This window comes from Clupea harengus, unplaced genomic scaffold (genome assembly GCF_900700415.2).
Source record: "Clupea harengus unplaced genomic scaffold, Ch_v2.0.2, whole genome shotgun sequence".
NCBI classification, from domain to species: Eukaryota; Metazoa; Chordata; class Actinopteri; order Clupeiformes; family Clupeidae; genus Clupea; species Clupea harengus.
Window position 1 is genome coordinate 1 of NW_024880162.1, and position 18212 is coordinate 18212.

Sequence of the window (18212 nt, forward strand, 5' to 3'; positions counted from 1 at the left end):
ATTCTCTCTAAATATTGCAAGGATATTATCGATTCTTCCATTTTGCGTGTAGGTCAATTTAATAATGGAATGACAGGAGTTTTTTTTTTCCTATGCTACAACATGGCTGGCTGGTCAGGTTATTCTCACAGTGAATCTGCACGTCTCTTAAGGGTCGCTTCACCTACAAGCACAAATCACATCACCTCTGCTGTATCGCTGCTCAGAAGTGAGAGCGCAGCATGAACACTAGATGGCAGGGAAAGCACTGAAGAGGGTTAACGTTCACCAGAACAAGGTGGTGAAGGGAGAGAACATTCCTCTGGTTGTCTAGTAAATTTTCGTCATCATCATCGTATTAGCTAAAAAAAAACCTGCACTACTCTTTAGCAGTCTCCATGTTCTTTTGGTATGCCTTTCCTCTTTGAGTATTTTTTTTTTCTTAAGGATGCATAATCAGATGCTCTGGTTTCCAGGCAATGACAAGTCATTTAAAACAAACAAAAAAGCTCATTCACAGAACAAAAAGGAAAGAAAATTTATCACGGCAGATACTGCTCATCTTCTAAATAAAACAAAGAAGAGTTTGTGAGGATGTGTGAGTGTGTGTGTGTGTGTGTGCTTGCATGCACAATAGCATGCACAATGTGTGTGTGCAAATGTGTATACACCGGAAACATGATGTTCCTCGGCGTGTGACCACCCGCACCCACCCTTAAAGCTGCACTCCCAATTTCAACAGAGTAGCTGGCAACTGACGATTTTTACCTAAGGCCATTACACACGGGTCCTGACATAGTCAAGATAGCTTATCTGGCCTTATACCTTTAACCTCTGTGGAGGAATGAAGCAGCCTGAAGAGTGGCTGTGTGTGTGTGTGTGTATGTATGTGTGTGGGTGTGTGTGTGTGTGTGTGTGTGTGTGGTCTACGAGCAGGAGTGGACCACACCGTTCTTCTGCAGGTCTGCCCCGCTGGCTGAGTTGGGGTCTGCAGAACACAGACTGAGCGATGACGTTTTATTGGTCAGGGACAACATGGTTCCACCCACACTGGCCTCAGACACAATGTTACTGGATCCATTTGAAACCTCACTAATGAGAGAAATAACAAGAGAGACACAAAAGTGCCACAATTACACACATACAAAATACACACAGAAACATAGACAGCCTACATATACTGGCTAGGCTGTGTCCCATCCTCCAAACAAACTGTGCAAGGGCAAGAGGAGTATTTACATCTCACTTACCCCAGGGCAAGGGACAACTCTTCCAGCTGGGCTTTATGGTCCTGCTGGCCATTCTCACCGGCCTTCAGTTTGTACTCATGAGCCACCTGATTCTCCTGGGAAGAGAGTACCCAAGGAGCAGGATAAGTCATTTTGGGAATGTTAAGAACCAAAGTGGAACACCATAAGGAAATTCATAGCATGATGAATAAAAGGAACATAGTCCATGTACCTAGTTAACAGAAAACCTCTAATTTGCAATGATACAACATTCTCCTGCTTATATTCTACCACCCTGCTTTACAAGGTAATTACTGTCTGTTTAAGTGTTTGACAACAAGAATCAAGCTGGCATCTCCACTTGGCCCATACATACAGACTGAAGCTTTATTGATTGGTCAATTGCTTGGGATAGATTTAAGCTTTGATGTGGTGCAACCGCAGGATATCACAACTAACTAGACATACCGCATAGTGGTGCGTAATATGACCATCACAGAAAGTGAGAGAATGAGCAAGAATGATGAGAATTAAGATCTTCTCCATTCGAAGGAAAGTGTATGATCTTGAATGATTATGTTTCCGGGAACAGTATTGGTTGTACATCTTATTCTGTCTAGTGAATATGAGGATGAGTGGGAATCTGTAATACATATTCCAGTGCTAAATTTGAGTATTTGTGTGGAACTTACATAAAACACAACACACATATTCTGTTCATTGATTAAAAAAATAATAATAACTGCACAATTTACTGGGATTAATCCTGATTAATCACGTTTTTCTTTTAAGACTGAAGCCTGTACTAATGGATATATAAATGTAAAATCACAAAATGTATGTAGAATGAAAACAAAGAAGTCTATTAAATGAAAGGAAGGAAGTACTAAGCATGTTAAGTGTGAAGGGATTTATTTTTAAAGGGGAATCGAGATGGACATGGAGAAGAGAAATTTAGTTTTGGGGAGGGAAATACTTTGGTGGGAGCTAGGAACTAGGTCAGCCAGTCTGTATTTAGATCGTGGTGTGTAGCACGTTGTAAGTTGAAGTGCTCAATAAACTTCCAAGCTTGTGAATTCAACTAAGCTACGTGTCAGGTGTACATTGGATGCTCCCAGATATTGTAACCATTACATATGCTCTAACAGAAAATAACTAGAAAATGCATTTCCTGAAGGAAATACCAGTGCATGAAATGCAAAAGTTGAGGAAAGGAAGAAGAAAAGGAAGAAGAGTGAAAGAAGGAAAGAAGAAAGGAAAGAAGAGTGAAGAAAGGAAAGAAAAGTGGAAGAAGGAAAGAAGAAAGGAAAGAAGTGATGAAAGGAAAGAAGAAAGGAAAGAAGTGATGAAAGGAAAGAAGAAAGGAAAGAAGAGTGGAAGAAGGAAAGAAGAAAAGAAAGAAGAGTGAAAGAAAGGAAAGAAGAGTGGAAGAAGGAAAGAAGAAAGGAAAGAAGAGTAAAGAAAGGAAAGAAGAGTGGAAGAAGGAAAGAAGAGTGGAAGAAGGAAAGAAAAAAGGAAAGAAGAGTGGAAGAAGGAAAGAAGAGTGGAACCTTGGCGCAGGTGTCAGTGAAGCACAGGTGCAAGCCAGTTTAATGACCCTATTATGATGTCATAATGGCCCAATGTAAGTTAATGGGAAAATTTGTATTCGTTTTTATTTAATATCTTAAAAAGTATAAAGTTTAGAAAAATGATTCGAGCTGAATTAAGTGCAGAAGTCGGTACAAAGAATAATAAGAAGTAGAAGAATAAGAAACGAAGGAATAACAATACAGGGCATTTCATGCACTGTAATTAAACCCAGGCAGCTGTGGTAATTGCATCCATTTTTAAAAACACCTTAAAGCCCCTTTTCTGCGAAAATTGGTATTTTTTGCTACTGAGCTCCCCCTACAATTGCAGAGTGTAGTTCACTTTTACACCACTGTCGTAAACAAAAATCGCATTTTGCAACCCCTTAATGGACAGTGGCACAAGTGTATTTGTTAACAAGCTGAAGGATACGGAACCGGCAAAGACAAAACCAGAAGCCAAAGAAGCATTTTGAGGGAGAGTAATATTACAAGATGAGACAAAAAATTACTGCATAGTTCTATGTATTGTGACATCCAAGATGAACGCTAGCATAACCAAGAATGACAAAAACTCTAGTTTTGCTGAAATACTGCTCGCATTTTCAGCCAAGATACATTGTTTTCTAAGCGTTTCAAATGTGGAGTATAATGTTGTAGTTTATTATAAGCTAGCGGAAGGCTTATTTGGCTTGAGATTGACGAGGACTGATCAAACTTTTTGGCATGAGATGCTAGCCTGAAACTGAGACAGGGAAAAGACCGACTGTCACGGACCTATCCTGAGTTGTAGTTTTTTTTACATGCCCAAGGTTACAGCCTACAGCGCATTCTTTCATAAATAACACTTGCAGGGGTGTTTATGATGAGAATCTAGAGAGTCGACAACTTTTCTAACACAGCCAAACAGGACAGCAATAATACATTTCAATATAGTGATAATAAAAGGTTGAATTACTTAACCGCATCAACAGGTGAAAGAACTATTTGAATTTCTAAATGTTACGTAAGGATTTAAAGACAAAATTTATTTTGAAGACAAACCAAACCATGTGAGAGGAACAGAGGAAGTGTTGCATGTTGCAGCGGCTTCGTATGGCTGATTGGTTGGAAATTGGGTCAATAGCTTCTATATGCCATTATATTTAATTAAAATTGGCTATTCACATGTATTGACTGCTGACTTTTGATTGGCCATTGGCAACCATTTTGTTATTCAAGCCAAATGGAACTTTAGGAGGTGTGGGCAAATGTGGCGTGATTATTGATATTAAAATGGGTTAATTGCAGTCCCCCCCCCATGGATAAAATGTCATGAAATTTGGCGTGCAACCAAAGAATGTGGTACTGATGCAGGGTGTCAAATGTCATGAACTTTGAACCTTTGCATTGCAAAATATTGGCTGGTGAAGTGCTAGATTATTGCTCTGAACATAAGTCACTGGATGGTGCTCGAGCTATTGCCTAAAAAGTGCTTTGCTAGCACGAAGGGAAATACACCTAGGGACACAAACCTTATATTCTTTATCAGACAAAACGCTATATTACCACCAATGCTGGCGCAGCGGTGGTCATAACAAACAGGCTGGGTGCTGGGAGCAGCCCATAGAATATGGTGGGAACCTGGGGAAACTAGTAGGGTTGGCAAGTGTGCTCTTGCTGTGCCGCATCCTTACCATGGCGATCTCTCGGGTCCTCTTGCCGATCTCTCGCTCCACGTGGTCTAGCTCCATACTGAGCTGCTCACTGGACACAGCGCCTCCTGCTGACCACTTCCCCCCCCCAGGCTGAGCCGCCATAGCACTAGCCTCCCTCTGCAGAAGCAGAGAGTTACTGGCAGCCTGGAGATGAGGGAACCAACAACAATGTTAGGTGTGTCACAAAAAAATTGACGTTTGTGTGTGTGTGTGTAAAGGGTATGAGAACAGGCTGTGGGTGTGTGGGTGTGTGTGTGTGTGTGTGTGTGTGGATGCGCTGGTAAAGACATAAGGGGTTATAGAAGAGGTGTGTTTGTGTTTCCGTGTGAGTATACACGAGTATGAACTTAATGTGTGTGCATTAACACACACCTTCATGCCACGGACCTGTGTCTGCTGATTTATCTGCTGGTTGACCTGCTGCAGCTCCATCTTCAGCTGCTCTCGGTCAGGAGTAGGCATGGGCATGCTGGCCGAGGGGAGGAGGGAAGGACACACATGAGTCACCAGCACTTCAGCTCTCATGGATTTGCTTGTCAGAAGTATGCTATTATGGACATTTACAACTGTTTTTTTGTGTCAAAAGAGAATGAGATACAACTACGATCATATAGCCCACCATTGATGACTGTTAAAAGCGTAACATTTTCACTCTTAGGTTTCATTTTTTACATCATGGATAACTGCCATTAACTTAGTAAACACACACACACACACACACACACACACACACACAATATCAGTTTAGGTCACGACAAGCACTGAATATTCCTGGTTAACCACTAAAAAAGAGCAAATGTGTGAGTAGAGCCATACCGCTCGCTGAAGTGTCCCTGAGCGGTCATGTTCTGGTGTGAAGGGTAAGACGCTCCCCCCCAGGCGCCATGGTTCCCGTAGGAGTACTCCGCTGAGGGGCAGGTCAAGATCAAGGTTAGGGCACAAAAGACAAGGGTATGGATGAACATCCAAGCGCCATTTGAAATACATGTTTACCCAATACACATCAATAATACCACTTTGTTAATACTGTACTGAAAGTTGTTTTATATGAGGGAGTGACAGCCATATATTATTTAAGCTGAATCAGAGGTTATGCTATGGGAATCTATATTTGTAACCATGGCATTATAGTGTTATATCCTTGAAGCTGAGCAAAATGAATACCTCATCTTAGGAGGCATATGAGGCGTTACAAAATGAATGTAAAACTCATCCCATTCTCTTCCTTTGCATTAGACTTGCAGTGAGGCCGTACCTGCGGTGGTCATGTGCTTGGGTCCTGAGCCTTGTGAGGAGGCCATGGCTTGCACGGGGCCAGTGGTCTGGTAGCCCGTTTTGGATGTGCGCGAGATGGCGCCAAAGCGCGAGACTGTGGGCAATGAGCCGAAGGGGATGATGGGATCATCATCTTTGGCTTCTGCGGAGCGGCGCTGGGCTTCCAGAGGAGGGTCCCGCATAGCTTTCCCCTCCACATTCTACAGGACAGGAGAGCAGGGGAGGCTTTTAACTTAAAAACACATTGCACTTCAGACCAGGTTGGCTATTAGATTGTATGATTTTTATGGTGGTACTGCATGACCACCATGTACTTCAATTTCCATGAACCCTGATCGGGAACACTGCAGCACTCTCCTCTATCTCGTTACAACCGAATGTAGAGCCTGTCCTAAACGCACCGACTATATGATTCTATTTGTGTGTGAAAGGGTTAAGACGGAGGAGCCGGTTTAGTCACTCACCATCATCTCGACGCCACCACTTCCCATGATGTCTTTGTTCTTGCCGTCCTTGGTGCCGATGTAAGATCCTATGGTGTCACACGACCAAGGCGAATACTGCCCTGCGTAATCTTGCTCACGGCCCTTTCCAAAGACTTTGGAGCACTCGTCAAGGTACTACAAAGACAGGTCAAGTCAGTGTCACCTTCCACACAGTGCAGGGCAGAGTAAATACAGCTTTGTATGTGCATTGGTATATAACTTACACTATGTACAATAATCTGCAGTAGTAGGGGAAAACAAGAAGGCAATATATTGTGGTACTTCCCCTTGCAATGATTTATTGATACACTGATAAATCCCCCCCCCCCCCCCAAATATTTGTTTCCTATAGCCATTCTGGCTTTTCAGAGCATCACTACACTCTACCTCCATGTGATTGACAGAGTGGTGAAGGCCATGAACCACAATTTTAACTTTTAATATACAATATCTGACATTTTCTTCAGTTAGTTATATTGTGATCATATTGTAGATAATATCTTTGCAATATATTGAGTATCATAGATAATATATCACATAGAGATGGGTCATCATTTCTAAATATCTAACAGTCCTTAAATTATACTCAAATAGTAAAAATAGTAACAGTGCAAACTTTGCCAGGTAACGTGAATGGGTCTCGGTCTCTCTCTCTCTGTGTGTGTGTGTGTGTGTGTGTGTGTGTGTGTGTGTGTGTTAGGTGGTTATGAATAGTCTAATAGTTCCCAGTGATTATCGAAAAATTATCACATTTTTGCTTGAAACGCCCATCCCCAATATATGTCAAATTGAAAAATTGTGACAATATCAGATCATGTGTAAACCGATGACTCCCACCCCTGCAATCCCCATTCTCTTTACATGTTCCTGCCCCTCTGCCTACATATTCCTTTTTTTTTGGAGACTGTGTCCTTCCCCTGTAAAGATGGAAGAGTGGTACTGACCTCCTGTGGGTAGTCGTTGGGGAAGTTGTGGGGAAGAGTGGGGGAGGCAGCGAAGGGCGGGGGAGAGATGACCTTCCTCTCCTCCAGCTGGGCCATGATCTCCTTGCGTCTGCGGTGCAGATAGTCCAGGCTGGGCTGGGAGCGGCTGTAAGGGTCCTGCAGAAGACACAGCAGAAAATCAGCTCGTTGCCAATTCTCACAAAATCAGTTCTGATTCAGTTGTGTCAACATAGTAGCGCAAAGAAGACTCAACACAGCAAGCATGTGTGTCACAAATTCATGGATGTACACAGAGACATACACAATTACAATCCCTGTAAAACAATAAACACACAATCCAATCCCGTAGATTTGTGAGGCATCCTTTTCAAAAACCATTTTAATGCCGTCAATGCTAGGCGGTATGGCAAGACACTATCAAGAAACAGACTGGCCTTACCCTCACATAAGACCTCATTTGGCCAGGGTGGGGTCCAGGGGGAGGGTAGCCTTCGGGTGGATACCTCTCCCGGGAGTCTGGGTGGTAGAGGGAGCTACCGGAGGGAGGTGGAGGCATGGGTGCCTGAGGCACGTCCACGGGCACAGGGCTCATCCTGACCAGTTCATCCCGGGGAGTGGCATAGGACTGGGGAGGAGGGTGCCCAGGGTAGGGTGTGTGTCGGCGGCCATCGTAGTGGGGCGGAGGTGGGAACCCATGAGGGTTTCCTGTGGAGAAGGCAGGTCCAGAGTGGGGGGCAGGGTATGGTCGTTCGGGTACGTAGCTGGGGTAAGAATCCTGATAGGCGGGCACAGCAGAGTCGTTTGGAGGTGGTGGGTTTCGGATGTATCTCTGGACATACTGAGGGGCTTGGTAGGGGTAGGGGTTGCCTGAATGACAGAGGGGTAATGCAGAAACAAACCAAAAATGAATTTTTGACATTCGAGGGGAAAAGGCTTTTTTTTTTTTTTTTTTGCATATGCTATATGTAGGTATTCAATACAGTAAAAATATATCCGTATATGATACAGCAATGCATCAATCTTGCTCCAGTTATACTTCAAGCCTGTATCAAAGTCACTCGTACTAGAGTCCTCTTTATCCTTCAGGTGATCAAACGCAGGTGTTTGAGAGACCCACTAAAACACCCCTCCCACTCACCTGTTTGGTACTGAGAGGGGTCATACTGAGACCCTGATGGTGGTGCTCTGGTTTCGGAGTAGAAGATCTCTGGCTGCTGCTGGGAGTACATTTGTGGAGCTCTAGGCACAACGGGCATCTGCTTGGGCATGGAGAGGTGTTCTGATGCCACCCTGTGGGCAGGGCAAGGGACAGTGGGTTAGAGGCAATGGGTGTATGCAGAAAAAGGTGCCACAGGCCCAAAACTGTTTCTGTAGTGCTCTCCAAGCTGTATTAGCTTCCTTATTTGTAATGTGGGAGAGAAGGGCGGCAAGGCAGACTTACGAGTCAGGTGGGGAGCCCGGGGCGCTCAGGCTCTGGGAGTCCAGCTTGGGCTTCCGCAAGAGGTCATAGGTGGGATCAGCACCGCGGGCGATCAGCTGCGGCATCTGTGCACCAGAGCCGGCGGCCACAATCCCGTTGGTGAGAGGGGAAGGTTTACGGGTCACCCCCTCCAGGGAAACCCCGTCTTCAGGTAACAACACACCGGAACATGGGAGACGAGCTGCCAGGCGCTTGTTCATCTTCCGGTACCTTCCAGAAGAAGAGAGAAGAACTCAGTATCTCCAGAAAGTACTACCTCTGGTGTGAGAACACGTTACATTGTCTACTTCAGGAAGTATTTTTCCCTGTAAAACTTTGTGACATTTTAAATTAACTGATGTACATTCCCTGTCTAAGTAATGACACAGCAATATGATTGGGGAAAACATTAAACTGGGGCTAGGACAACGAGGTGACGTAAGGTTAAATCCAAAATACTTCTAAAATGTGTGCATGACCAAACAGGTCCAGCCCCTCTTTGCATTTAGACATTTATTAGTCACCTGTGACGAACACATTTCCAAATGTGATCCGACATGTTAACTAAGGGTTTAGAAACCTTACTCAATGTGGCCCTTCTCTCCCCCAACACATTCATATTCATATGCATGCTGGGAGTGCTGCTGGGGCTTACTTTTCCAGCTCCTCCTGTGAGTGGGCGAAGGTGCAGCTGGCTCCCCGGGGACAGCCCCCTTTCTGCTTCATGTCGCGGCACATGTATGTCTTATACTTGCTGTGCTGGGGGGGCTGCAGATAGGGCAAGGAGGAGGAAATGAGGAGGATGACAACAGCAAAGTGCGTCTGATATGCAAAACATTCAGCCACATAGGAAAGTTGCACACTCAAAGTGTCAGCAGAACAAATGAAGACATAAACTACAAATGCTAGTCCGAGCGTATGAGAGTATGCGTGTGGTAACTACAAATGGGACATCTGACAGGAGCACAGACGGTTATAATTATGTCTCATTCTTTTAAGTACTCCTGCCTGTTCAATTCTAACTGGCATCACCCTGCTACCATTGCTACAGAGGTCAGGCCACAACCATATGACAGGAGCCCAGTTCACATCACACCATACAAACTGTCCCTACCTGTTGTTGATCGCTTCCCTTCTTGCTGTGATTCTGGATGAAGTCCACCAGGCCGTGTACAACCGTCTTCACGGCAACCAACCCCTTCTCCAGCTGCTCCCAGGTGGGTGGGGGGGCATCTGGGGCACATTTTTAATAACATTTAGCATCAACTCAAAATTGTCTGTTTGGATGCTGCCAACCCTTAGAGATTCCTACTGTATCTGATTTCTGCATCACTAACATAATGACAGGGTTTCCCCAAAAGAGCCACCCCTGCCTTGGCACATAAGATCTGCACACACATTTGTTAAAAGCTGAAGACTTGGGAGTAGGAGAACTGGGAGTAGAAGTTGCTTTATAGGGAAGAAAGTTTTCAACTGATATCGCTGCTGTAGCTCAGTCGGCACTAACAAATCAGATTGCCCCGAGGTCAATTTGGCTGTGTGCAGACTGGTGCAAATTAAAGAGAAAATAGACATAACATATGTAGGTGCTCCGACAAAGTGTTTGGATTAATCAAATTAGCTGTCGACCTTGTGAAGACTGCATTACAAATTGTTCACCATGCATTTACCTCTGCATGCATTCAATACTAGCGGTGTTGACAACATATACAGACTAGCTGTATTTCTTTGGTCGTAGTACTAGACAGATGTTACATGAATCTTCCTCTTAAATCAAAATGCTTAAAAGCTAATGTGCACAGCTGGGTTTGGTCTGGTTTCTTTGCCAAATAAAGTTCTTAGCCGGGCATACGTATGGTTGTACAGAACTGTTGTTTAAAATTCCATTTTTATCAACAAAATACCTGGACTAGGGTCGATGTTGGCCAGCAGCTCCAGGTGAGGTCTGAGCCTGTTGAGATTGGCCGGATCACCCGTTCTCTGCAGAGCGATGGTCAGCTCCTGTACACTCTGGGCAAACGATGCTGGTGTCTGCAACTGATATGCCAGGACAACAGAAACACGTTATAAGGACAGAAGAAAAACATAACAGAATAGGATTTTCATTCCAAAAATGCATGTTCTGCCCAGGAACTGTTTGTGATTAAAGCGAGTACGTGAACTAGCACAGAGTCCGTAATAAAGCACTGCAAAACTCAGCACCATCATTATAAAGTTTGTGCCTCAAATGTCTAAGGCTAGGTTTACACTGTCAGTCTAATCAGTTTGTGTGTTTTTTGCATATCAAATCAGAATCCAACCTTCCTGATAGACCGTCTGTCTGACATCATATAGTGCAAGCGATCAGATGCGACCTGTGTGTCCATGTGTGGTAATGCTCATGTCGCTCTTATCTACAGTGGCTTCTCTATTAATTACATTGCGCTCGGATGTAATGTTGACATTAAACAAACTAAGATGAAGGGAAATGAAATAAGCTTCCTAATTTACCACATGGCAATGTGTAGTTGTGGTGCAGGATTTCTAACAGTAATGAGACCGCTTATCTAGGGCCCCCTTCCCCACCAAACTAGCATGTCTTCTGTTTGTGTGATGTTGGCATGAATTTAATTTTATTGGTCGGATTCCAATCGAATATGCACATAAAGCGGATTTTGACTGACAGTCTGAACATGGCCTTGTACTCAAGCTCACCTTGTCGATGATGGACTGCATGTGAGACTTGTGGGACTGGTCCCCATAGAGCAGAGAGGACCACTGGTCAGGGGCGATGCGCAGGCCCCCCTCCATCGCGATCTGCACAATCTGAGAGTCGTGCTCGCGACGTAGGGCCTCGTACGTCCGAAACTCTTCCTTCAGCTGCATGAGCGACGAGTCCTCATCACGCTTCGTTACCTGAGGGGAGAGAAGGGACAGGTCAGGGGGGGGTTACACAGCAATTCAGACATTTTCAAAAACCTTCCTCACAGCACACACCTTCCAGAAACTGAAAATACAGTAGTCTAAATCGGCAGTATTTCATCCTTCTCTTGGAGCTCACCTACAGTATTCAGCTGAGGCCTAATTAACAATACCCCTGGTGCAGCTAAACAAGCACTTCGGGGACTTCTGAGCATTAGCATCAGATGGGCTTCGATTGAGCATAAGCGACAACCCAACACCCTCCTAACACTTCAACAGTCCACATGCTCTTGAACAAGAAAATATGTTCTTAATCCACCCAAACATCATGTAGATTTTGCTTATGAGACTTTACCTTAAAGCAGGACGCTCGGTAGAGCAGCTGAACTACATGGCCAATGCTGGTCTTCGAGGCCTGGGGGAATCGGGGCTCCAGCCTCTGGACCACAAACAAAACCAGAACCTTCCTGGACAGAGCTGAGCCATCCTCCAGCGCCAGCAGAACTAGCTTCAGGGCTTCCTCCTGCATGGCTGTGGTGAGATACAGTGTCATTACAAACTCTGCCACCTTGAACGTGGATACTGAGTGACTGGTGTTTCCAAATAGAATAACAAAAATGTCTTTCTAACAATATTCACAAAATCAACAAAATGTTTGTCTGACCAGCATGTAATTTTTTTATTTTATTTTATATAAATATAAATGAGAGTGGACTAGGGGAAAACAATATCTGGTAAAGTATATGACTTGACACAACCTGAAAATGTAAAATGTTCAATGTAAAAACATACATAAAAAACCCAGAAATTAAACTAAATATTGTTGTCGAAGTTGTACACAGATAGCTTAAACTGGTAACTAATAGTTTATGTCACATTAACATATGGCAGCAGCGAGCTAAAAATGTCAACCAGCAAGAGATTATTCCACGTGGTGTTTACCTGGGCCCAGAAACTGACAGCCACGGGCCCGCACAGCAGCCCAGAGGTTAGACGAGAGCTGCTGAGGGTTCTGGTGCTGGAGGATGAGCTCGGTGACGGTCCTCTCCCCCAGAGAACGGGCCGCTCGCATGGCCCTTACCCGACCCTCCTCCTCCACCAGCTGACAGTGGACCAGCGTCACCAGCTTTCGCTGCATGGGCCGGCTAAGCATGCTCTGGGCTGCATTACTAAGACCCACCCCTGAAGAGGAGGAGAAAGTGGTTGACAAGTTAAAAAAGAGAAACCACTAATATAGGCAGTATATAGGCAGTGGAAAAATAGATCACATTCAAGTAGTATTCACAGGATAAATAATGCAATGTGGGCTAAAACTACAGCAAAAATATGTAAATGACGACAACATATTTGTTTTGACGCAAGGCTCCTCATTGCCCATACAAAAGAAAAGCATGGTTAGCTGCAAATTAATCAAAGAGAGAAGGAACCAAAAAAAATAAAACTAACCACAAACTTCAGTAGAACAACACACTGAAAGAGTGGCATTTGGTATAATATAGGCAAGGTTTCCTTCTGTCTTTTACCTCTGACGCTGCTGAGGGGTTTGAGGTAGAGGGCCAGTTCCTCCACGCATTGCCGGGCCTCATCATAGTGCTTGGTGTCCTCTGGGTTGGTAATAAGGGCAACAGGCTGCAGTTTTGGCACCTGTGAAAAACAGCATACTTCACTCAACAAACATACATCACAGTCATTCTCATCATTTTACATTAGCCAGACTGAATAACACTTAAATAATATGCACAAAACACCAGTACTTTCACTTTTTTCTTTAACCAATATCAACCGGTTTCCAGCAAACTGAAGTCATATCAAGGCACCACGCACCTGACCCCCCACCAGTTGAAGCAGGGCCGAGTTGACAGGCAGCTGCTCGATGTCTGTGTTGATAGCAGTCTGATCAAAGGGACAGGCTTTTCGGTGCAGCTTGTTCAGGCACATCTTGCAGACAGTGTGTCCACAGCCCAGGCTGATGGGCCTGCGCACGGTCTCCTCGAATGTTTGTGTGCATATTGGACACAACAAAAATTCTGTCCATTGTGGGGCTTGCACGGGCATTGTAACAGGTGTGGTCTACATGTAAAAAATGGGGGGAAATGTATTCTATAATATTTTTGCCTGAGTCGAAGAGATGCCTGTGTTGGCTCAAATGACTCAGAATTGTATCCTTTTCTGTTTGTTTTACAAAGAAAGAAAATTAGATTCCACTGGAATCAGAAATATTTATAAGATTCCTTTAAATGTCTGACGTTTTGTGGATGGTCATCACATGGTGTTACACAAAACACCTGAAAGACAAGGGAAAATACATTACACCAAATGACATTATGTTGCGAATCATTGCGTTGTTGGGTTAATACAACGCTATTTGGGGCTATATTTTGAATAATTTAGATCGATCTAAGGACATCAGTTTTAATATTTTATACGGGTCTGGCCTCGCATAAAAGGACAAAGGACCGGGCAGTTGCTTTTGCTTTAAGTTACTGGCACAGCTTCACCGTGAGTTGCGTGAGCCAGCTAACGTTAGTAAACACCGCAACAACCGTAAAACTCTTCAGTGAATCTTCAACATACTTCGACACTGACATTTTAACGTTAAGTGCAACATGACAGAACAGAGAACTCACACGTTTGTTTCCAAGAAATGGCCATTAATGTAACAGCAGTTATCGACAATACACCAGATAGCAACATCTTCCCGTAGCAGCTCCCTTTCAAACGATGTTATTTGGTTTTAGATATAAGATCAGCAAATAATCAAGTGTGTCCCATTTATGGCCTTCTGTTTAGTTTACTCAGTTTTAAATCAAACCGCTAAGCCGAGCTAGCGTTTGCCCTAATATTTTTGTATTGCTAAAAATAGGCGTGTAAGCTAGGAAGCCCATACAACTCAGCTAAATAGCTAACGTTGTCGCTAAACGTTAGCTTGTGTATCAAGCGAATATTTATTTTCCAGTAAAATCTTGTATAGCGGCTTGCAAACCGCAAACACCACAAAATCAAGCACGTTAAATGTATACGGCATCAAAACAAAACGTTAACATGTGAACGCTTGTGAGAATCAACCATAGCAAGTTTAACTGTATACTCTCAAGTTAGTCAAGCTAGCTACGTAAATGTTGCCTAACCGGCAGGGCACTATTTCCGAGCTAGCTGTGCTTGCTAAACCCGAACAACAATTTGCTACGCCGTTAGTTAGCCACTTCATTTGACGAGCTATTTTATCTGAAAAGCTGACCGGCTGATTTAATATATTCTATTTGTAATTATCTGCAATATCAGTGGGCAAGATACATATGCCAGGACGGATACAAAGTTTCGGTTGATTAAATATACGAAATACCTTCCATGTTATACTTATCGCTACAACAAACAAATAGCTAGCTGGCTTTAGCTAAATAGACAGTAGCTAGCTAGGCTAGCTGACTTGCGAGAAACATCTTGCATGATTATGTAACGTTAACATACTGCTTGCTGATTCGTATATTGACGTTGTCAAACTGTTAGTGGCTCAATTTTATAAACAAGAACAATATGTTATAATCTGGGATGGGTCGTCCGATATCTATCAAATAAATAAGGACAAAAACGAAACGATTAGGTGATCTATCGATAACACACACCACTGTTTCGGTCAGCTAGCCGCTACTACAAGACCCAGTTACCGTTAGCAACAGTGCTAACATTTCACTTGGTCATCTATGAGATAGGATTTCCAGCATTTATGAACGCCTGTTGTATAGACTTCCAGCTAACTAGCGTTAGCTAACGTGCTAAATCTTAATGAAGTTCGTATGCCAATAGCTCTACATTTCTGAGGGCAATGTGTGTAGACGACTCAGATGTATTTAACTGAAGCCAACAACAGCATAATTTGGCACCCTCGGAATTAAGCAACCTTAGTTAGTCTTACTGTAACAAACGTTAGCTCGTTCAATAAACCACATCACCGGCTGGTTAGCCATAGGCGGCTAATTTTATACAATCCTTGTGTTAGCTAAGAAGAACAGAGGCTAGCATGTTGCGGCTAGCTAACCTGTGCTGTATATATTAGCCATTTTATTCTCTTATCTCCGATTTTATTTCACACCCAGAGACCACAAGCATTGCCACAAATACTCAACAAAACTAGTGCATACTTACTTGCTCCAAAGAATAGTGGATATCTTCATCTATTTTTAAGAAAACGTCGCGTTTTTTTGTCGGTCGCCATCTCGACCATGTAACGTTAGCGGTTACCGAAGTTCCTGGGGAGTTGCTGACAAAAACTGCCAACAGCAGAAGTTAAACAAGGAAGCGAACGAGCCGAGTACTGGCAAAGGAGAGGGGGTTGTCGCTGCCCGATGTGAGTCAACCATAGATGCGCATCGCGCATGCGCCATTTTACGACATTTTACTACAACGGATAACATCTTTGATCAAGGAGTGGTTATGGTTATTTAGCAGACGCATTTGTTCAAAGGCAACCTACAAAACACAAAAAAAACTGATTAAGAAAAAGGCAGCAATATAAATATGCCTAATGAAAAATAATTCAAGCAACACTATTACATACAAATTATCATTATGATTATTGTTATTACTATTATTTCGCGTGTTATTATTATAATTATTATTATAAATATGTAAATAACAATAACAATAACAACAATACCAGATACCAAAATTAGGACTATAGACTAGGCCTCAAGCAATGATAATTAAAAAGGTGAGTTTTTAAGCACTTAGCAATTTAGGCAGCGACCACCATCTTCACAAGTCACAAGTCACAAGTCTTTTATTGTCAGATGCACAGAATGACACAGGGTCAGACTGGGCACTGAAATTCTTAGGACAAGGCACCGCACCACAACTTACCATAGCATAACATAACATAACATAATATAACATAACATAACATGACATAAACTCTGTACAAGTACTCTGAACATAATGTACATATAATAACCTTACTAAATACAAGATAAATATACAATACAATATACTAAAACATATAACAACCTATACATATAATACTAACATATATACATATAACATATAATAAACATATAATAAACTATGCTAACCTATTAAACCTATACTACCCTACAGACAAATGGGAGTAGCAGGTAGTGCAGTAAGTGGAAGTGACAGTATGTAAGTGATGTACAAGCAGTAATTTGAAAGTGACAGTGTATGTAAAGTGACGAGTGCAAAAGTGTCGATAGTGTGTCAATGTCCATTTAGCAGCCTGATGGCCCTCGGGAAGAAACTGTTCTCCAGTCTGCGTGTGCGAGACTGGATGCTACGGTACCGCCTTCCAGAAGGCAGCGGGGTGAAAAGTCTGAAGGCTGGAAGATAGCAGTCTTTTAGGATCCTGCCAGTTTTCCTGAGGCATCGTGTGTCGTAGGTGTCCTGCAGGGCTGGGAGCTCCCTGCCGATGATGAACTCCGCAGACCTGACCACACTACGTAGGGCCTTGCGGTCCTTGGCTGTTCAGCTCCCATGCCACACTGTGATGCACCCAGTCAGGATGCTTTCTATTGTACATCTGTAGAAAATTGGTGAGGATGACTGAATCCATGCCAAACTTCTTCAGTCTCCTCAGGAAGAAGAGGCGCTTCCGGGCCGCTTTGACCACCTTGTCTGTGTGAGCAGACCAGGTGAGGTCGTTGCTGATATTGACCCCGAGGAACCTGAAGCAGCTGACCATTTCCACTTGTGCGTGCATGCATAAGGTTACATCTTAGGAAAGCACCTTCCAAAGCAAAGTTTGCCAGAAGGCTGCGGTATGACATTGCAAGACTCAAAGACCCAGAAACATCAAAGAGATTTGGCGCAAACGTAAGGAATAGGTTTCAAGTCCTCAGCGACACCTGTGATGGGTTGGGAAATGGACATAGAGGCTACCTGGAGAGCTGGAAAAGAATATTATCATTATGCATGTGAGAAAATGATTTCCAGTAGAAGAAAAAAGAAAAAGATCTGGATATCAACAGAGTCATGGAATCTGATCAACAAAATAAGACTTCTGAAAGAAAAGAAAGAGGGAAAGGCTGATTGGGAAGTATGCTTTTGAATATTCTGATGTACACAAAGAAGTCACACGCAGGTTAAGACAGGATAAAAGAGCATATTATGAACATTTGGCAGTGGAAGCAGAGGTAGCTGCCTTAAAAGGAGAGCAGGGTGAGTTATATAGAATCACAAGACAACTTGCTGGAAAATTTAACTCAGGATGTGAAGTGGTCAAGAGTAAGGACGGTGTGAAGAAGTTCTCCATAACATTTGAGGAGGAACAGCTACAACGTCGGACAGAACATTTCAAGGAAGTTCTAAATAGACCAGATCCAGCAGAACAAGTAACAACAGATGAGTTTGTCACAGAGGAGCTTACCATCGACTGCTCACCACCGACTAAAGAGGAAATTACTAAGTCAATAAGGTTCTTGAAGAATAACAAAGCACCTGGTTTGAACAACATCACAAGTAATCCTAAAAGCTGACTTTAGATTCTTAGTAGACTGGTTACACCAACTCTTTCAAAAGATTTGGAGATGATACCTGGGGACTGGAGTAAAGGATTTATTGTTAAACTACCAAAGAAAGGTGACAAGACTGAGTGTCACAGTTGGAGGGGGATTACACTGCTCTTAGTGCCAAGTCAAATTTTTAAATGTGTAAAATCGTGAT

At 43.2% G+C, this 18212-nt stretch overlaps 1 protein-coding gene across 2 annotated transcripts; it reads right to left on the reverse strand.

The window, feature by feature from the left end:
• Positions 1–6: 6 nt before the first annotated feature.
• Positions 7–15962, reverse strand: rc3h1b (ring finger and CCCH-type domains 1b). Of its 2 annotated transcripts, none has more exons than XM_042706202.1 (20): positions 15684–15962; positions 13365–13825; positions 13064–13184; positions 12483–12722; positions 11896–12071; positions 11334–11534; positions 10544–10676; positions 9754–9872; positions 9295–9407; positions 8622–8870; positions 8319–8470; positions 7620–8047; positions 7181–7336; positions 6216–6371; positions 5732–5951; positions 5293–5383; positions 4864–4945; positions 4456–4620; positions 1230–1324; positions 7–1071 (listed from the first exon to the last, which is right to left on the reverse strand). In XM_042706202.1, exons 2-20 carry the CDS (start codon positions 13593–13595, stop codon positions 906–908), a joined length of 3294 nt encoding a protein of 1097 aa, XP_042562136.1. In that variant the 5' UTR covers positions 13596–13825; positions 15684–15962; the 3' UTR covers positions 7–905. The 2 variants fall into 2 exon arrangements, with proteins under 2 accessions (XP_042562136.1, XP_042562135.1); XM_042706201.1 differs by having other exon boundaries at positions 4849–4945; positions 15684–15961.
• Between the last annotated feature and the right edge of the window lie 2250 nt (positions 15963–18212).